Source organism: the organism of the source record quoted next, unplaced genomic scaffold (assembly GCF_019419815.1).
Source record: "Pyrus x bretschneideri cultivar Hongxiangsu unplaced genomic scaffold, Pyrus_bretschneideri_v1 Contig20, whole genome shotgun sequence".
Lineage (NCBI taxonomy): Eukaryota > Viridiplantae > Streptophyta > Magnoliopsida > Rosales > Rosaceae > Pyrus > Pyrus x bretschneideri.
This window is the reverse complement of record NW_025999502.1, coordinates 5,821,676-5,843,098: the sequence shown is the minus strand read 5'-3', so window position 1 is coordinate 5,843,098 and position 21,423 is coordinate 5,821,676. Positions and strand designations below refer to the sequence as shown.

The window sequence follows — 21,423 nt, the reverse complement described above, 5'->3', positions numbered from 1 at the left end:
CAATAGTGGAATTTTCCATGTAAATTTGTATCTTACGGTTTTTCAAATATGAAAAAGATAGATTGCTTATACTTTATAAACCAGACCTCAATCGAGCTCAACACCTCCAGCCATGGACAACATATCCCCCGTTACTCGAGGATGGAGGCTCTGCATGGTTGCAAGCTGTATAAGCTGCATCATTCCGATATTCTTTCTCAAACACAGCCACGACAGCGTAAACCTATCAATTCTTGGGAGCACAGACATAGCATCAACAATATCGATCAATGAATCAGATGCAAACGTTCAGTTCTTGCAACAAGGATACTTCGAGGAACATGTGACGCAGTTGAATGAAGAAGACAAGTGCAACATATTTGATGGAAAATGGGTTTACGATCCGAAGGGAAGTCCTATGTACAAAGGGGCACAGTGTCCGTTTCTTAGTGACCAGGTCAGCTGCCAAAGGAATGGAAGGTCGGATTTCATATATGAGAAATGGAGCTGGGAGGCCAAGGGGTGTAAGATTCCAAGGCAAGTTAACTGATTACTTAATCCTAGTATATGAATTAAATGTTGTATGTTGCCTTAATTGTACCTAACATAAACACGGTCGTTGTGGTTGGAAGGTTTGACGCAACAGACATGTTGGAGAGACTAAGAGGAAAGAGAGTGATCATAGTTGGAGACTCACTTAACAGAAACCAGTGGGAATCCCTAGCTTGTCTTCTTTACTCAGCTCTACCTCCCTCTCAAACCCTAGTCGACGTGAAAAGCGGCATCTACAAGGTCTTCACAGCTAAGGTAGGTTGAGTTTTCATTTATACAAAAGATCCTCCGTCACTGAACTACTTTCTTCATATATAGTGATATTGAGGGGATGATGAAAATAAAAAATAGGACCTTGACTTCTTAACTGTGGTGGTGTTGCTTGTTTCTTTAACTGCAGACGTACAACTTTTCTGTTGAATTCTACTGGAGCCCATTTTTAATGCAGCAAAATGTGAACCAAGATAGTGGTGCTAGAATTCTTAGGCTTGACAGAGTTGCAACCTCGGCCATGAAGTGGATAGGGGCAGACATTATGGTGTTCAACACCGGTCACTGGTGGGTGCACCATGGGAAGAGCAAGACGTATGTCACTTGTGATCTAATAAAGAAAATGAAGGAATATTTTTCAAGATATTTGTCTAATGGAATTGAGATTTGCAGGTGGGACTTGTTTCAATACGAGGGCAAAACAGTGGAGAATATGGATATTGAATCAGCATTTGATATGGCAATGAATACCTGGGCACGTTGGGTTGATCAAAATGTGGATGCGACTAAAACAAGAGTCTTCTTCCGCAGCATTTCACCAGAGCACAAGGGAAAGCATTGGTGTTACAACAAAACCCAACCCATTGAAGACGATTCCTACGGAACAACATTTCCGGGGAAAATTATAAAAGTTGTTGAGAGAACAATGCAGCGCATGAAGACCCCGGTGACGTACCTGAACATTACAAAGCTGTCTCAGCATCGAAGAGATGCGCATCCAGCAGTTTATGCAACAAAGAAGTGGAAGCAGTTGTTAGCTTTGCAAAATAGAAAACCGGAGACTTATGCTGATTGCAGCCACTGGTGTTTGCCTGGCCTGCCAGATACCTGGAATAGGCTATTGTATGTATCTTTGGTCTTGGACACCTCCAAAGTCATTCTTAGTTCTTAACCTCTTCTTTGATCTGCCATCAGTGTTAGTAAACTTAGCATACTTCATTCTTCATAAGGTTGAATGAAATTTCAAAGAGAAGCGAAATGTACAGAAACCGTACCTGCCGTTGATTAATAACCTGAACAGCAGCCAAGACACGTCGGGGTAGTCTGTCCAAATAAGCAGACAAACCAAAACCGAGTATTCTAAATCATGAGAATTTACCTTCTGTGTGGATGTAAAGTTCCAGAATGTATGCATCCACAGTTGTTCCAATCAGTTGCACAAGCACGAAACTACGATCCATTATTCCTCTCTGGGCACTTATTTGAACCAGTAACACAGGTTCAACAGATTCCATTTTCAAATTCCAACATAAAAACAGAAAACTTAAAAGAAAAGAAAACGAGGAACAAAAAATACAGCGTAGCAGCACAAACAATAGCTAACCATAGACAATAATAGTAACCATCTTTTTAACAATGGTGACCATAAAGGTAGGACTCTATTGGGTCACACCCATTTGTAATGTAAATTTCAAGTACTTAATCTTATGGACGTTACAAATTGTTAACATACTCGAGACTAGAGCGGAAGACATTCTTGTTTATTTCCCACTATGGTACAAATTTTAGCCTAAGCTAGGAATTTTGAATGGCACCATGATCACCAAGGAGAGGCTGCAGTGAGGCGGTTTATTTACACAAGCTTTTACTAGGGTACCTAGAGAATCTCCCATTCAGATTCACAAAATTCATGAGCTGGTGATTTCTGTGTCTCCTCCACAGTCGGAGAATGCCCGAGACGTTCTCCACTTTCTAAATTTGATTTTTCATCATCCCCATACCATAATGCAAGCTGCTCATATTCTTGCTTCCTTGCTGACCTCTTCCTCAAAGCAAAGGCATTCTGAATTTTTTTCTAGAAAAGAAGTCCCAATTAATGCCAATTAAAGTAGGGAGAAGAAGGGAGGGCGAGAGAGAGAGAGAGAGAGAGAGAGAGAGAGGGAGGGAGAGAGAGAGATAACCTTGTCAGGCCTATGTTTGCTGTCCACGCGAGGAACAAAATGAACGTCCTCACCAGTCACCATTACACAAGTCTCCTCGAGCTTTGCCCTTTTCAGATTGTTGAATGGTTTCCGTTCCATGTACAACAGTATTACTCTCAGTTGCATGAAAATTGGAGTCATGCAAACCCCCTGGGAAATTGAGTCATTGGTTACTAATAGGAGAACAAAATAACATTCAATTTATCATGCACCAGTAACCCCATCAAGTACACAACTCTACATGTGAAAAAGAACGAGCAATTTTTCATGAACTAGTGTAAAATCTAGACCCCACATGAATGTAAATCAGTTATGGTCCACAGTTGAAAAAACACTCTCCTTTATTTTCTCAGTGTTATTATCTGCATAATCATTTTCAGTCAATACTTGTCAATATAAATACTGTTATCAGATTATTGTGCATCTGAATGAGATGTACTGTGTGTTACCAGGATGAGACGCAGAGATTTCCTTGGCAGCAGATTTTTCAGAGTGTACTTGTCCACTTGGAGAGGATCCTAACAAGGAAACAAACCCATTGTTCAAACAATTGTCTGCAGCAGCCAACCCGGAAATCAAAGAGAACAAGTAGGAAGGTTGGTGAAAACAAAACACTTTTAGAGGGTTAAAAAGAATAGTCACCATTTGATTCTACTGAAGCGCCACCAAAGGATGAATCCGGTATTTCGTTCCATTCTTTTGCTTCCAATTTATCCAAAACAATCATATTAGATGTTCGGCTGTCAACTGAAACATCAGCTGTACATTGGCTTGCATTTGCAATCACACAACTTTCCCTTGTGGACTTACATGTCATACCTTTGGTTATAGATGGGGTTATAGCTGTATCTCTACATTTCCTCGAAACTTCATGGGTATCATTCAAATTTACACAGCAGGATGATGATGGCCATGCCCAAATCAGATTCAACCAGAGTGATTGCCCCGGGAAAGTTCTCTTTGATTGGGTTTTCTTTGACAACCGAGTTTGAATTATTAAAATTACTCCCATCATAGTCTTGTCTTAAGTATACATCAGAGCATGCTCCTCCAGCACAATTCCCTGAGGATAGCATGCGATATTCATCCATGTGCTGTCCACGGAACAATGATTTATGGTCCATATCCATATTCAATGCAGCAATCACCTCTGAATCCCCACTCAATTTTTCAACATCAACTTTTACCGGCTCTCCTTTCTTGCTAACCTTTGACTTTTTAGAATTATCAACATGAAAATTATTTTCTACAGGGTACCCAAAGGCTGGCATAATATCCAAATCCACTAAAGAGTGACAGACTAAATCTTGCATTACATCTGCGTAGAACTTTTTAACACTTGCACCAACAGTCTGTACCTGATTCTCCACAAATTTGACTGTGTCCTGTTCCAAATAAATAGAATGATCAACAAAATAAGTTAACTGGACTACGGAATGAAATTAACATGACCACTATCTCATATGATCACTGAACCACATAAACACCATATTTTATTCCAAAGAAAAATGCACAAAAGATAAATATGTTCATAAGCACTCAAAGTGAGAGGATGATGAGGAAGAGGAAGGATAATTGAAAACTTATGATCAACACTTCCAGACCAGCAGTATGTGGTCATTATTCCTTTTATATAGATGAGGACCTCAGTTTAGGAATCCGGGAGACAAGAAAGGACTTCCAAAGGGCTTTACCTGGTACATATCTTCTTCTACCTCCAAGCACATAGTCTCGAATTTCTGGTATACACCCCCAACCCAGGTTACATCTTTCACATCCATAATGATCATAAATTAAACTTTACACAGTCGTTGTATGTCTCCTGGTATTTTGTAATTCCCCCACTCAGTTTCTACATCAAATTGGTAATTATCTGCAAGAAATCATATGAATTTAGTATTATTAGCTCATAAGAATGCATAAAAATGGTTCTTAGGAAGAAGAACCCCATAGAACGTTGAAATCTTCCATCTCCCAAAATGACACTAAGAATTACACTATGTTTCTTTAAGAATTACTGTAAGTGTTCGATATCAGTAGCACGTAATAGTTTCACCCCGTGAACCAAATAAATCAGACAAGCAACGAAACTGATTGAAAGAGATCAAATTCAACAGTAACTTTTTCCAGTGACCAACTGTATACACATACTGTATATCACCTCAAAAAAGGATTATCATCAAGCATCACGGCACAAGGGTTGACGGGTATTCGGTACAATTTAGTTTAGTGAAATACAAGTTCAAAAATTAATGAGTTGAGACCCTATCATAATATGAATGCAAGTCTCAGCATCCTATAATTTCTTCCAAATTTCCAAAGCAAACCAAATGCCAGAGTGTTTGATAGAACACCAAACAAATGATTAAATATAGTTTAAAAATATAACAAAACCAATTTATTTCAGGAAGCAACAACACAAACGATCCCTAACTTGAAAGAAAAACAACCCATCTGTAAATAATAGAACCCTCCAATTAATTTACAAATTCTCTCTCATAAGGCAAAAAGCACGAAAATTGATACAAAAAAGTAGCTAATTCATATGAATTTCCAGCAATTTTCCTGGTAACCAAACAGGTAAATGAGAAAGGAGCTTGCTTTTAACCATGATCAAAAGCAGCAAAGTTTGATGATTGTGATGAAAAATGAGGGTTGAGAACTTACTTGTTGCTGTGAATTGTGAGTGCTGAAAAATCTGATGATCAACTAATATTAAACATACCCAGAAGAACAGAAACCCAAAATCTCAGAGAAGAGACCTGGATTAATGCATAAACCCCCCAATTTTGTGTTTGGAACAATATACTACAGCAGGAGAGAGGTACAAGAAAGTAAGAAACGTAGAGACACAGTTCCTTTCATTGGAGCTTCTTCTAGCCTCCACGTGTTCAATTAAATATGTACAATACTTGGATACAAGTGACAGCATCTCTGAAAAAGATGTTAAATTTTAAATATTAAAATGATACTTGATAGCGTATGTGACAATTTGACATTTTGTACAATATTTTGTTCCGTCGATATGTCTAATAATAATATCATTTAGTAAATTTTTATTTTTTGGTGAAGTCCAATGATTAAAGTAACCAATCAAATATTTCAAATATATAACAACATTTATTATATATTATATTAATTTATTAAAATATCATTTAATAAATTTGATATCTGCTATCAAATTTGATAGCAAAAGGCTTTGCCTTTAAATGACTCAGCGCCACTTAAGAAATTGAAGGCTTGTTTGGAGAGAGTTTGCTGCCATTTTTTATTGTTGTATGCTTATGTAGCAATTTTGACATTTCCTTGGGAGATGCTCTGAGGATCATAGAAATTCTTAAATCACATCCGTCATTGTATATTATACGATAAAAAATCATTGCAAATTTTTTTTACTTACAATTGAATATAAACAGTATCTGACGAAAACTGGTCGCACGATGTATGATGAACGGATATGATTGGAGGATCCCTATAATCCTCACAAAGAGAATCCGGCGAAAATCCTCTCTCCTTGGATAAGGTCAGTATCCAAATTTAATGACATCTGACATGGCCCAATGACATGAAAACACATGTAGTTTTAAAGACTCATTATTCTTGAAACCAAACACCCTTAAAAAGAAGAAATTTTTCATTGTAACCGGAACACAAGTGATACACTACGTGTTTTCATAGAAGTGGTGAGAAATTTTATTTTTTAAGTTATTAACTTTTTAACATACATATCTCACCATTTGTATAGTGACATGTGACGTACCACCTTGTATACCGATTATACTGAACAATTTCTCTAAGGAGATTTTTGCTCATCACCATAACTATGATGTATGTTTACCATACACCTAATCATTTGTCACGTGTATTTTTTCTAACTCTAGTTACCTTTCACAATAAATGTTACCTTTTCAATTTTGAAAAAAAATAAAATTTAACCAAAGTTGAATAAAAGGATACATGGCAAATGATTAGGCGTATCGTAAAGATACACCATTGTTTGCGGTAGTGAGCAAAAATGCTCTCCACCCTTAAACCCATAACAAAACACCATTTTTCTCTCTGAATTGTAGTTTTTTTAATCTTGCACGTAGTCTATGGCCAACAAACCGTTGTTTCATCAATTAAAGTTATATTTCAATCGATGTTCAAGAACGGTGGGAGCTGTAAAATGAATTGAAACTGTTTGAGGCATCACTGAATTTGAGGAAGAGCAAGACTCCCAAGAGTGACTTCTACAAAATCTGTATAGATTTCGAAAGATTTGAGAATATTTATATAACAAATTTCTATGAATTTTGATAGATTTTGCAGCGCTGAATCTTGACCGTCAAAACAGTGGTGATAAATGTACCTTAAACTGACCAAATTTCAAAAACAAATACAATTTCATTTGATTTTTGACAAATACAAAATTGGGCATGAGATAAAATGATCACAAGTCTATGAAAGATTGGTGCTTTTTGCACAGATTTGAACAAAATTGGGCATGCGATAAATATTTCTGGTTTGAGTTAAATTAAGCAAAATTTCAAAAATGATGCAACCCAGCAACGAAATGATGCAATCCAACATCATATTTATCCATAAATGACGGAACCTAGCAACCCATATCTAAAATTTATAGAGATGAAGGAACCCAACAACCCATATGAGAAATGATGCAACCTAGCGTCATATTTATCCATAAATGATACAATCCAACAACGAAAATTGAAGAAAAAATAGTAGAGATAAAGCAAATAAAATGGCTGGCAAGCAGTGAGAGAAAGAGAGAGTCAGACATTCAAAGAGGTCTATGGATTTGAAATCTTATGGTGTGAGGTAAGATTCTATTTGATCTTGGTGATGTATACTAAGATTTTATTTGGTATTGGTTATATTCGAATGGACTTCTTGCTCTCAAATCTCATAAAATCCACAACTTAATGAAATTCTACAACTTTTTTTTATTTTTTAATACACCTACATTTGAATGAACTTTAAAAATGACTACTAAAATCTCATTAACTACACCTAAATTGGCATAGATTCCAAAAATCTTTTAAGATCCTTTAGTTGACTACACTAAACTTTTAAAATGCTCTCAAATCTAAATTTGTATACACCCCCTTAGTATAGGTTCGAGCAAATTGCGAATGAAACTCAACACACGGATACAAAAGGTAAACATTTTGGAGTTTTTGAGGTTGGTGTCAAAAATGATCATTTATCTAATGCGCGGATTGCAAGGTTAGAGAGGAAATTTGTTAGAATTTATATATTATAATATTAATAACTATAATATTTAATTCAATATTTGAATGGAAAATGCTTTAACCGTTGTTTCAAACCGTATCTTTATATATAAAGTCAAGGGCTTAATGAATAGTGTTTTTTGGCGTCACAATCTTCATAAAAATAATAGGACAAAAATGCTCCTTAAACAAAAAACTTCAAAAGTAATCCAAAATAATGTATAAAATGTGGCAGGAGTATTTTCTCATTTTAACAGTGTTTTTTAATAATTAATTTGTTTTGTACAGTTTTTTTAATTTTTTTAATTAGTACCTCATAATAGCTAGCAATAATGTGATTCAATCAGTTATTTATTAAATATTATTTTCTCTATTTTTAAACACGTTCAAAACATTTTAAGGCGTGTATGCCGGTTATAAAAAAGGTATTTCGCACGCGGATAATAATATGATTAAATTAGTTGTCAAATGATTTTTTTTTAACAAACGATATTATCTACACTAAGGGGGAAGAGGTTGGCTTAGCCTCACAATGAGCTAGCAATAATGTGATTTAATCAGTTGTTTATTAAATATTATTTTCTCTATTCTTAATACAAATTCAATAGAGACCGATTTTATTATGTGGATTCAGCTACTTTAATTAGGTTATGAGGAGTTTACTCTAACATGATCTAAGATTATTCATTTACTTTAAATATTTGACTTTTATTTTGTCAATTTAGGCATTTAAATACATTTAAAACGTGTCAGTCGTGTGTAACACGTCGTGATTTAAAAAATGTCTTTTGTATGCACGTGAGCGCGTGCATGAAAGCTAGTTTGTTATTAAGTGGGTGTCATCTTATACAAAGTGGCGCCACATTGAGTATGGACCTTTTAAATGGTACCATCTAAAAGATGTATGTATGCATCTCTTCATTAATCAATGTCTTTGGTTTTATTTAACCTCATGAAACCATGGCATTAAGCAATAAAAAATTAGAGTTAATTCTTACTATTGAGAAATAGGGTTTCACCACTCTGTTTCCTTTGTTCTTCGTTTGTCAAATTTCGAGTCGTGTCTTAAGAGTACGGAGTATATAAAGTTCACTAGAGTTCGAAGATTAAAGTGCTTCAACTTCGGATTATAGATTATTGAATCCTGAGAAACGGACACCTACCGAACTACAAGCACAAGAGTAGAGGCGAAATTCTGTCTTTAGAACATTGCATTTATGCATGCCTCAATCTCTAAGTTTGTCAGTCTTTCTTACTTTCTCTCTAGTTGTTTATATTAATCTTGCATACTATTGATGTTGTGATTTTCTTTATAATTATTATCATTGAAGTTCTTGTGTTATTTTCATATTTTATAATATTGCTCCAACAATTCGATGCTATCCTTTCTATGAACTCCATGACACAATCAAATGAAGTTTGTGCTATGCGTGAGGCCTACCATTGCATGCCCATTAGGAGCTGCTTATCCAGCCAACATGGTGATCGCCTACAACCGAGGCCCCAGTGAATAACTCTAATACATACCATCAGGGTTGGAGGAATCATCCTAACTTGTCACGTAAGGATAATCAAAATCAAGTTCAACCGGCTCCTTTCCAAAAGCCTGAGGAATCATCATCATCATTGGAGAACATTGTCAAGAATCTGGCACTTAGCACAGCGAAACTTGAACAACATACTTCAAGATTACAGCAAAACGCATAAGCTGTCATTGGGAAATTTGGAGTTCAAATTGGGCAGCTTGTTGATCCAATTGGTCAGAGAGAGCCCGGAAAGTTTCCAAGTCAAATAATGGTGAATCCCAAGAGACCCCATGGTAATTTGATATCTTGATTTTTTTTTTCCAGGTATGAGAATGTACGTATAAGATATCCAAAGTTTATTATCCACTCACTTTTTCATTCTTTAGATGTTAGTAAATGCGTGAACGAAAATCATCCTCATTCCTTTCAAATATTTGGTTGCTAGTGAATGAAATAGGTAGAACAAGAGATTGTTCCTTTGCCTGAATGGTATTTCTTCTTGTTTTCAAATTCGGTATGTTTTGATAGTATCCCTTGCACGTATCTATGTACCATTGGCACGTGTCAATGAACTTTTCCTTTTAGCTAGAGAATAGGCTTGTAGTTATTTAGTGTCACTAAATGATAGCTCTAGAGTTATCTCAGTGTCACACAATGACAATTTCGGTGTTATACTCGGTCGCGTCTATCTCCCGGCCGTGACACTAGCATAACTAAACAAACTAATTATATCAGGAATAAGTAGTTCCTAGAAGTTGCCTGTTATTTGGTTGCCAACTTGCCAAGTTACCCAGCTGAGCCAAACAAGGAAAGAAAAGCGGAGTTGGTTTCGCGTATTAATTAAATCTTTGACATGTCCATCCCACTTGAATCTTGTTGTTAAGGAATTTCTTGATTCCAATCCAATCAAAGTGCTAGTATTGTTCAAGAAAGGAAAGCATGGGAGCTGCAAAATCAACAAGCCGCAGTAGACGGGTGCAACCCTTGTTACCCTTTCAATTCCGTTATCGTCGGCATTCTCCTTCAGACTCATCAGTTTAACCTCTGCTGGGCAACCAAAACCAGGTATCTAATATATATATATATGTGTGTGTGTGTGTGTGTGTGAATATATATATATATTACGATACTGTAGAGACTTGATCGAGTAAGTACATTAATCAAATGATTTTATTAAGCAAGCATATATATTTTCTCTACGTGCATGCGTAGTTTATGGAAGAAGAGGTTGCAGTTGCACTGGAAGCCAATGGGGAAAAGAATGCATGTCTCGAGAAAGAAATTCGTGACATAAAGAGCAACCTCTGCAGGCTAGAAGCCAAGCTACACTCCCACAGGCCACAGCCAAAGCCTCAAACAGCTCAGCTTTCGGTGTTATATCGAATCATCATCAACCTTCATCAATAAATTAATTTGGGTCACAAATCAAATCAACCAACTTTTCATGCCCCTTTGATAGGGAATTATAAAGCAACGTCGATTGCCTTCAGTGTGTTTTTTTTTTTAATTTTTAAGATGTATTACTTATTTATTTATATCATATATAGATGATGAAGAAACAAGGAGAAGATTATGAAGAACTAAAGAAATTAAATGCCGATTTGGAGGATAAGTTCATAGAGATGGTAAGTACTATTGCTGATATCAAGTGTTCCTTATCTGGTCTAATGCTGCAGGTAATGTATATTTTTATGAATTAAAACTAGTTATAATTTCTTCTTTTCGTGATCAATCAATCAGCTTCTAATTAAACATGTCGATCATCACATTTATATGTGTGGTCGTGTGTCTGTGTGTATATATAACAGATGCCTGCAGCGTCCAGTACCACGAGTAAGAGTAGTATGAGTGTGAGCGGCATATATGCAGAAGAAGATGAAGATGATGATCAGATAAGCGAGTTTGTTGGCGAATATTTCCGCGTTGCTTATCGTTTTGGTATTTTTGATCTCTATCCTTATCGGTTTCAGCCTATAGCTCTACCAACTTGTAGAATTTGCAATTGGCATGCACTGCAACATGCATGCAGCAAAAGTAGTAAAGTAGTTTGAAGTATCTTTGATTTCGATGATATGGCACATTCTAGTCTCGATGTGCTCTACTCATCATGTACATCGGAATAAATGACAGAGTAGGATCCTATCCGGATCCTCTTTGTAAGGATTCTAAAGATTAGTTTATCATATTTGTTCATCAATCTTTAAGTCAGAAATCATTTTGAATATTTTTTTTAAATTGAAACATGAGCAGTGACTAACGAAACTAATCATACGATGTACGATGAACGGTCAAGATGAATTGATCCCATGGATCCTCACAAAGAGGATCCGAGAGGATCCTCATCCATAAAAGGCCAGTGATGTTCCTCTTTTTAATGTTTTTAAAAACAAATTAAGCACGCACGAACTATCGATTAAGTACTTAGAAAAATTGATAAATTATTGTCATATAGTAATTCGTATTGTATTTTGGACACACTGAAAAAGCTCTCAACAAAGTGAACCTCCGTACCACACCGGTGGTGAGAGGGGTGTGGAAGGAATGTATGCGAAATTTAAATGGTACGCAAAATTATGCAAAAAAATAAAAAACCATAAACAATTCAAGTTGTTTTCACAAAATTACCTGCAGTGCAATTTTAAAGATCTTTCCATAAAAGTTTCTTTTCTTCCCTCTAATTTTTATAATTTGCAAGTTTTGCTTTCTCAGTAACTTCACTTTAGTATACACCAGATCAATCAAATTTTTGTACAAACAAAATCTAAACCGTCACAAACGCGCAATGCATCAAAAAGCAAACGACATCTTCAGGCGTTTAATATCTCATATCAAAGTTTATCGATTCGTATTAAACAGCCGTCTGAAAATCCCCAAAGTCGTCATCTGGTATATCTTGAGTGCTTTGATTCCCGGAAGAGCTTGTTTCTTTCGACTCGTGTTCCGTTGATTCTAAGGCCTCGTGCTTAGAAGTTCCCTCAAGGTTGAGATTTGAAGGCAAGTTTGAGTAAGACTTGTCAACAGTAGCAGAAGGCGAAAGTGGTGCCAGGGGAGGAGGTGGTGGTTTGATACAAATCAAGGGTTCTTTTTTGTTAGCCTTTTTCTCTGGTGAGGAGTTGTTCTCAGAAACCTTGGACTTCACGATTTCGGCAGTTTTCTGTTGACACCGAAAAGAAATTCAATCAGCATGCTCCAGTAAGTAGCATAAGTCAAAATCACACATCTTGAAAGAAAATGCAATGCAGATCACTAACATTCTTTAATTGTAGTACAATAGTCTCCCCCTCTTTTAAGCTGTAATCAACTGAGGAAGTTTGCTGAAATTTTTGTTCCATCTCTTCCGCAGTTTTCTTTTTGTCCAGATATCTTCAAAACAATTTAGAAAGGTACATGAGCTTGATAGACGGAAATTCATCCTCTGATACACATGCATTAAAAATCAAATCAAAAGCTTCTAAAAATGTTATGGTAGAAAATGAAGAACAAGCAAAATTGTCACTGTACATATAGGACATACTTCATGTGATCATGCAAGGCGGCTTGGAAATCATAAGCTTCTGTTCTTTCTCGAAATCCAAGGCCAATGAATGCATGCCGAAGTCGACCATCTGCATCAATTTCAATGTAATGAGGATCATACATGACATGAACAAATCAATGGAAATACAAATTTGTCTAAGAAGCCCGAAATTGCAGTGCTGTCTGGCACAAAACTTTGGGAAACAGGAATACAAGAGGTAAGAAAAATAAAATGAAACAAAAGAAGTGGCATAATACTTAGATACGAGTTGTAATTCTTGGTCAAATTCCTGGTCTATGATTTTGTGGCAAAACACCACATGATGATAGCACTAATTAACTTCAACGTTCTGGTCTACTCTTGTCCAAGCCACTACGGACAAATGGAAGGCTCGTAATTACTAGCCCTCTCCCACTACAGGCCATCTATTTGGAAGTTTAAAAGTCATGCACGCAGTAAAGGAAAGTTCCCATGCCTAGAATGGATATGTATCAGAGGATGAATTTCCATGGTTTCTCTTGATCTAAGGCAATATTTCACCCAACATCTTCTAGTTTCTAGCTACGAGTTATAGGTCAAATGCACAACAGTAAAATGGGCAAGGGGGGACATCTACCTTGGGAGCCAATAACGGATGGAAATACAAGCTAAAACACTCTTTGAATTGTTCCAACAATAGGCTAATAGGATTCACTAAATCATTAGAGATTGCAACAATGAGAAAGTATATAAGCTCACCAATGTTCTCCTCTACACGTAGAACAAAATATCTGCAGAACAAATAACATTCAGTCACCCTCTAGATACTAATCAAAATGCATAAATTAAAACTTACATAAGATTATGCTCCTCGATAAACTTAATGCAAAGGAATCTTCTTGTAAGTAATGTAGGCGCATGATGTTTTAACATGAGAAGTCCAATAAAGATGCGCTAGAGTTAGTGAGAATTAGGATAAACCTGCTGCTATCAATTACAGGTTCCACTGGATGAGGTTCTCCATTTCTCAAAAACGCCCGAGCATATAGTTCACCTGCAACGATATATCACCTTACATTTTAAATAACAAAATGTCTCATGCTACAAAAGGAAGGCATACAACACAGTTTACATCTTATATAACAACTAAAATATCCTCACTGGTGTTCTTATCTTCAAGTCTGATAATGCACTCTTCTCCTTTGCTGATTACTTTCAATATCCCTTCCCATACCCATTTGTTTACATCCCATTCATCAGCCCTGAAATAAACTTCAGAGACGTAAAACTCATCTCCAACACATGCAATAAAGAGTTCTGCAAGTAATCAACGCCAATAGATAGATTACTCTTCTGTTTGTTTGTTCGTTCTAACTTCTATGGTTAAGAAGCACCCAATATCCGGACTAATAAAACTCATCTCCATTTGTTTATCTATTTATTTGTTGATTCCTTGGTTTTGTGTCAATCTAACTCAATCTCAGAAAACTTATCCCCAAAATAGATTACGAAAAACTCATACAATCTATCCTAATTGTAAGCTTCATTTCGAGGTAACTAATCGATGTGTGGACCGAATTAAAATTACAAATAACTCGTATCAATCATGATAACAGATGGCATCGTATCAGATTAATCATAAACAAACTGTCAGATGAATATCCTATTTTCTATTCCATGAGTTGAGCAAAACCTGTATGAAGCTGCACTTTTCCTCGGCGGTATCTGCAAAAGTTACATTACAAAATAGCTTAACACCACAAATAACTTCAAGAACCGCCATACAAGAGTAACCAAACATTTCTCGAATTATCGAATCCTTAAGATTACTTGTAAACTGAAAACCAAGAGCCATGATTTTGTGTTTGATGGCAGATCGAAAACAAGCACTGAGTGGTTACTAACTGAAAGGGGTTTTACTGTCAACACTTGAAGTAGCAAAACAAAATTAAACTATTCCTCCATTACCCTAATTTTGCACTCAATTTAACATAAATTAAACAAATCATAATTAACATTTTACTCCGGAATTAACCAACATTGGCAATTGCACGCCTGCACTATTCATTCATTCAACTAATACATGCATCAATGTTCATCAAGAAATCTAGTTGAATTATGCATCCCCAAGATACCCATTAACAGAATTACTCAAAAAATTCAGAAAAGCACAAGGATTCGGGCACATGATGTATGCATGTATGGATGTATGTGTGTATGTATATTACCAAGTATACGTAACATTCAGGCACTTGAAAAAGAACAAGCTCCAAAGCTTCAGCTTCCGTTTCTTCTTGCTCGTTCGGTACCACCGGTTCCTTCTCCATCTTCCAGATTTGGGATCAGGATTCAGAACCACTGAGATGAAATTTGAATCTGAAGCTACTGGTTGCTGAGGGTTGGAACTTGATGGGAACTTGGTAAATTAATTTGGTAGGATTAAAGATTGATAATTTGGTACTCTCTCTCTCTCTCTCTCTCTCTCTCTCTCTCTCTCTCTCGGTTTTCTCTCTCTGTGTAAAAGGGACGATCACAGAGCGAGCTCTTCTTCCTCGTTCAGTCATTTTCACGAGTTTCCTCGTCAGTAATATTAAGATACAGCAGGAGCCGTTGGATGAGATTACTTTTTATAAGCGTACGGTTAGGATCGTCAATGTAGCTATTTATAAAGAGTAAAGTGAATAGTACCATGATTGACTTTTTAGTGTAAAAATATGATTTTTCGTTAAAATGAACAGTACCGTGGGCTTTTCGTTAAAACTCCCTTGTCGAAGGCTTTTACTGCTTGCTGATTAAGCGAAAAATGGGGATTTTTCGATGGTTGCGATGAGAGTGGAAGGTCCAATGGGAAGATGAGAGTTCTAGCGCGTTTACTAATCCGTAATTGGAATGAGAGTAAGGAATCCAATTCCAATTACAGATTATACCTGTGTTTACTAAAATTGAGAGGAATCAAAAGTGCGTGAGGCCCACACAAAAAATGGAATCCAATTCCTGAAATTGGAGGATTTGGATTCCCAACGTATATAAGGTATTTGAATTCCGGATTGCCCAAGCAATCGGAATGATAATTTTTTTCCCTTTATGCCGTCACTTACTTTCATTATTTCCAAAATTATCCTTTTAACCCTAGACTTATTTTTCTGAAAATGCTCCTAATAATTTCTTTCCATGTCCTTCTAGCTCATTAAACATAATTCTATGCTCATTGAACTTGAGCGAGAAAATTTAGATATTAAAGTCAATACTTCAATTTATAAAAAAATAAACAAAATCATTTTAGTATGTCTATGAAATAAAAAAGCAATTTAATTTTTCTTACTATTATATACCATATCAAATTTTATTAAAAACAGTTTATGAAATATTTGATTTGAGACAAAGACATTTTAGTAATCATACTGGTTTATATTCCGATTCTGTAGAATTAGTAAATAACTTTATGAAATTGTATTCTGATTCCGGACAGTTTTAGTAAACTCAACTTCAGCAGGAATTTGATTATGATTCCATCTTATTTCAATTCCTCCTTAATCCAATTCCTCCTCAATTCAATTCCTCTCAATTCAATTACGGATTAGTAAACGCACTATTAGTTTTTTACTTTTTATTTTTTACAAACGGTGTTATCTACAGTTCTAGACTAAAGGGAGGAGGTGAACTTAGAGCATCTTCAATGGAAGTCCTATTTAAAGATTCCAACTATCAATTTTGAGTACTTATTTAAGGATTTAAAAGGAATTTTTGTGTCCCTAAAAGAATATTACCTCCAATGGTAGAGTCTTTATATTGGACTAGGATTCTCTCCCCTTCATCTTTTCATTCTTTCCTCTTACAATCTCTATTTTGTCTTTTTCTTTCTATAAAAAATTAATATAAGATGTTAACATAACTTAATCGTGACCGTTCAAATAAAAATGAAGGGAAGGGGAGGAAAAAAAAAGAAAAGAGATAATCTTTCTCCCTTCATATTAGTATCCCTAAATTTGAAGTTTTTATGGTTTTACATGATAATTTGATTAAATGGTAACTATTTTTTAATTAACTAAAAACATTAAAATTAAAAGCATTAAAAGAAAAATTTTCAATCAAGATTGTGGATACGATTTTCCACTCAAAATGCACATTCTTTTTTGTTTATTTTAACTATTTTCTACTTAATTAAAAGCATTAAAAGCTACCATTATGATTGTGGACTTCATTTTCCATTAAAGGTTGTCCCTATATGTGCGGACATACACTATATCTCTGATGAGTTCCTATACCTCCCTCTCAAACCCTAGTCGACGTGACAAGCGGCATCTACAAGGTCTTCACAGCTAAGGTAGGTTGAGTTTTCATTTATACAAAAGATCCTCCGTCACCAAACTATTTTCTTCATATACAAGTGACATTGAGGAGATGAAAATAAAAAATAGGACCTTGACTTCTTAACTGTGGTGGTATTGCTTGTTTCTTTAACTGCAGGCGTACAACTTTTCTGTTGAATCCTACTGGAGCCCATTTTTAATGCAGCAAAATGTGAACCAAGATAGTGGTGCTAGAATTCTTAGGCTTGACAGAGTTGCAACCTCGGCCATGAAGTGGACAGGGGCAGACATTATGGTGTTCAACACCGGTCACTGGTGGGTGCACCATGGGAAGAGCAAGACGTATGTCACTTGTGATGTAATAAAGAAAATGAAGGAATATTTTTCAAGATATTTGTCTAATGGAATTGAGATTTGCAGGTGGGACTTGTTTCAATACGAGGGCAAAACAGTGGAGAATATAGATATTGAATCAGCATTTGGTATGGCAGTGAATACCTGGGCACGTTGGGTTGATCAAAATGTGGATGCGACTAAAACAAGAGTCTTCTTCCGCAGCATTTCACCAGAGCACAAGGGAAAGCATTGGCGTTACAAATTGTTAACATACTCGAGACTAGCGCGGGAGACATTCTTGTTTATTTCCCACTATGGTACAAATTTTAGCCTAAGCTAGGAATTTTGAATGGCACCATGATCACCAAGGAGAGGCTGCAGTGAGGCGGTTTATTTACATAAGCTTTTACTAGGGTACCTAGAGAATCTCCCATTCAGATTCACAAAATTCATGAGCTGGTGATTTCTGTGTCTCCTCCACAGTCGGAGAATGCCAGAGACGTTCTCCACTTTCTAAATTTGATTTTTCATCATCCCCATACCATAATGCAATCTGCTCATATTCTTGCTTCCTTGCTGACCTCTTCCTCAAAGCAAAGGCATTCTGAATTTTTTTCTAGAAAAGAAGTCCCAATTAATGCCAATTAAAGTAGGGAGAAGAAGGGAGGGCGAGAGAGAGAGAGAGGAGAGAGAGAGAGGGGGGGGGGGGGAGGGAGGGAGGGAGGGAGAGGAGAGAGAGAGAGATAACCTTGTCAGGCCTATGTTTGCTGTCCACGTGAGGAACAAAATGAACGTCCTCACCAGTCACCATTACACAAGTCTCCTCAAGCTTTGCCCCTTCAGATTGTTGAATGGTTTCCGTTCCATGTACAACAGTATTACTCTCAGTTGCATGAAAATTGGAGTCATGCAAACCCCCTGGGAAATTGAGTCATTGGTTACTACTAGGAGAACAAAATAACATTCAATTTATCATGCACCAGTAACCCCATCGAGTACACAACTCTACATGTGAAAAAGAACTTGCAATTTTTCATGAACTAGTATAAAATCTAGACCCCACATGAATGTAAATCAGTTATGGTCCACAGTTGAAAAAACACTCTCCTTTATTTTCTCAGTGTTATTATCTGCATAATCATTTTCAGTCAATACTTGTCAATATAAATACTGTTATCAGATTATTGTGCATCTGAATGAGATGTACTGTGAGTTACCAGGATGAGACGCAGAGATTTCCTCGGCAGCATATTTTTCAGAGTGTACTTGTCCACTTGGAGAGGATCCTAACAAGGAAACAAACCCATTGTTCAAACAATTGTATGCAGCAGCCAACCCAGAAATCAAAGAGAACAAGTAGCAAGGTTGGTGAAAACAAAACACTTTTAGAGGGTTAAAAAGAATAGTCACCATTTGATTCTACTGATGAGCCACCAAAGGATGAATCCGGTATTTCGTTCCATTCTTTTGCTTCCAATTTATCCAAAACAATCATATTAGATGTTCGGCTGTCAACTGAAACATCAGCTGTACATCGGCTTGCATTTGTAATCACACAACTTTCCCTTGTGGACTTACATGTCATACCTTTGGTTATAGATGGGGTTATAGCTGTATCTCTACATTTGCTCGAAACTTCATGGGTATCATTCAAATTTACACAGCAGGATGATGATGGCCTGCCCAAATCAGATTCAACCAGAGTGATTGCCCCGGGAAAGTTCTCCTTGATTGGGTTTTCTTTGACAACTGAGTTTGAATTATTAAAATTACTCCCATCATAGTCTTGTCTTAAGTATACATCAGAGCATGCTCCTCCACCACAATTCCCTGAGGATAGCATGCGATATCCATCCATGTGCTGTCCACGGAACAATGATTTATGGTCCATATCCATATTCATTGCAGCAATCACCTCTGAATCCCCACTCAATTTTTCAACATCAACTTTCACCGGCTCTCCTTTCTTGCTAACCTTTGACTTTTTAGAATTATCAACATGAAAATTATTTTCTACAGGGTACCCAAAGGCTGGCATAATCTCTGAATCCACTCTAGAGTGACAGACCAAATCTTGCATCACATCTGCGTAGAACTTTTTAACGCTTGCACCAACAGTCTGTACCTGATTCTCCACAAATTTGACTGTGTCCTGTTCCAAATAAATAGAATGATCAACAAAATAAGTTAACTGGACTACGGAATGAAATTAACATGACCACTATCTCATATGATCACTGAACCACATAAACACCATATTTTATTCCAAAGAAAAATGCACACAAGATAAATATGTTCATAAGCACTCAAAGTGAGAGGATGATGAGGAAGAGGAAGGATAATTGAAAAATTATCACACTTCCAGACCAGCAGTATGTGGTCATTATTCCTTTTGTATAGATGAGGACCTCAGTTTAGGAATCCGGAGACAGAAAAGGACTTCCAAAGGGCTTTACCTGGTACATATCTTCTTCCACCTCCAAGCACATAGTCTCGAATTTCTGGTATACACCCCCAACCCAGGTTACACCTTTCACATCCATACTGATCATAAATTAAACTTTACACAATCGTTGTATGTCTCCTGGTATTTTGTAATTCCCCCACTCAGTTTCTACATCAAATTGGTAATTATCTGCAATAAATCATATGAATTTAGTATTATTAGCTCACAAGAATGCATAAAAATGGCTCTTAGGAAGAAGAACCCCATAGAACGTTGAAATCTTCCATCTCCCAAAATGAAACTAAGAATTACACCATGTTTCTTTAAGAATTACTGTAAGTGTTCGATATCAGTAGCACGTAATAGTTTCACCCCGTGAACCAAATAAATCAGACAAGCAACGAAACTGATTGAAAGAGATCAAATTCAACAGTAACTTTTTCTAGTGACCAACTGTATACACATACTGTATATCACCTCAAAAAAGGATTATCATCAAACATCACGGCACAAGGGTTGACGGGTATTCGGTACAATTTAGTTGAGACCCTATCATAATATGAATGCATGTCTCAGCATCCTATAATTTCTTCCAAATTTCCAAAGCAAACCAAATGCCACAGTGTTTGAGAGAACACCAAACAAATGATTAAATATAGTTTAAAAATATAACAAAACCAATTTATTTCAGGAAGCAACAACACAAACGATCCCTAACTTGAAAGAAAAACAACCCATCTGTAAATAATAGAACCCTCCAATTAATTTACAAATTCTCTCTCATAAGGCAAAAAGCACGAAAATTGATACAAAAAAGTAGCTAATTCATATGAATTTCCAGCAATTTTCCTGGTAACCAAACAGGTAAACGAGAAAGGAGCTTGCTTTTAACCATGATCAAAAGCAGCAAAGTTTGATGATTGTGATGAAAAATGAGGGTTGAGAACTTACTTGTTGCTGTGAATTGTGAGTGCTTAAAAATCTGATGATCAACTAATATTAAACATACCCAGAAGAACAGAAACCCAAAATCTCAGAGAAGAGAATTGGATTAATGCATACCCACCAATTTTGTGTTTGGAACAATATAATACGGAAGGAGAGGTACAAGAAAGTAAGAAACGTAGAGACACAATTCCTTTCATTGGAGCTTCTTCTAGCCTCCACGTGTTCAATTCAATATGTAAAATACTTGGATACGAGTGAGAGGATCTTCAAAAAAGATGTCAAATTTTAAACATCAAACTGATAGTTGATATCTTATGTGATAATTTGACATTTTGTACAATATTTTTGCTCCATCCGATATGTCATTTAAAATTTTTTTATCTTTTGTAGAGTCGAATGATTAA

At 36.2% G+C, this 21,423-nt stretch overlaps 4 protein-coding genes across 8 annotated transcripts; 1 reads left to right on the top strand and 3 right to left on the bottom strand.

Annotated features, from left to right (window-relative positions):
• Positions 1-112: 112 nt before the first annotated feature.
• On the top strand, positions 113-1,693 carry LOC125477063 (protein trichome birefringence-like 33). Its single transcript, XM_048583831.1, has 4 exons — positions 113-516; positions 612-786; positions 932-1,089; positions 1,195-1,693. The coding sequence occupies exons 1-4, from the start codon at positions 113-115 to the stop codon at positions 1,691-1,693; spliced, it is 1,236 nt and encodes a 411-aa protein (XP_048439788.1).
• A 409-nt stretch (positions 1,694-2,102) lies between these two features.
• LOC103945428 lies at positions 2,103-5,598 on the bottom strand. 3 transcript variants are annotated; one of them, XM_048583966.1, is made up of 6 exons: positions 5,391-5,598; positions 4,418-4,596; positions 3,366-4,108; positions 3,173-3,241; positions 2,703-2,873; positions 2,103-2,584 (listed from the first exon to the last, which is right to left on the bottom strand). In XM_048583966.1, exons 3-6 carry the CDS (start codon positions 3,366-3,368, stop codon positions 2,399-2,401), a joined length of 429 nt encoding a protein of 142 aa, XP_048439923.1. In that variant the 5' UTR covers positions 3,369-4,108; positions 4,418-4,596; positions 5,391-5,598; the 3' UTR covers positions 2,103-2,398. The 3 variants fall into 3 exon arrangements, with proteins under 3 accessions (XP_048439923.1, XP_048439922.1, XP_048439921.1); XM_048583965.1 differs by having other exon boundaries at positions 2,103-2,596; positions 5,391-5,597; XM_048583964.1 differs by lacking the exons at positions 2,103-2,584; positions 2,703-2,873 and having other exon boundaries at positions 2,895-3,241; positions 5,391-5,597.
• A 6,511-nt stretch (positions 5,599-12,109) lies between these two features.
• LOC103945430 (uncharacterized protein At1g03900-like) lies at positions 12,110-15,504 on the bottom strand. The gene is made up of 8 exons (XM_009355999.2): positions 15,208-15,504; positions 14,673-14,704; positions 14,141-14,241; positions 13,961-14,033; positions 13,739-13,770; positions 12,998-13,088; positions 12,735-12,846; positions 12,110-12,637 (listed from the first exon to the last, which is right to left on the bottom strand). The coding sequence occupies exons 1-8, from the start codon at positions 15,304-15,306 to the stop codon at positions 12,332-12,334; spliced, it is 846 nt and encodes a 281-aa protein (XP_009354274.2). The 5' UTR covers positions 15,307-15,504; the 3' UTR covers positions 12,110-12,331.
• Positions 15,505-17,801: 2,297 nt separating this feature from the next.
• Positions 17,802-21,159, bottom strand: LOC103945431. Of its 3 annotated transcripts, none has more exons than XM_018647011.2 (6): positions 21,023-21,159; positions 20,082-20,260; positions 19,036-19,777; positions 18,843-18,911; positions 18,374-18,543; positions 17,802-18,241 (listed from the first exon to the last, which is right to left on the bottom strand). In XM_018647011.2, the coding sequence occupies exons 2-6, from the start codon at positions 20,175-20,177 to the stop codon at positions 18,044-18,046; spliced, it is 1,275 nt and encodes a 424-aa protein (XP_018502527.2). In that variant the 5' UTR covers positions 20,178-20,260; positions 21,023-21,159; the 3' UTR covers positions 17,802-18,043. The 3 variants fall into 3 exon arrangements, with proteins under 3 accessions (XP_018502527.2, XP_048440078.1, XP_048440079.1); XM_048584121.1 differs by having other exon boundaries at positions 17,802-18,229; XM_048584122.1 differs by having other exon boundaries at positions 18,120-18,250.
• Between the last annotated feature and the right edge of the window lie 264 nt (positions 21,160-21,423).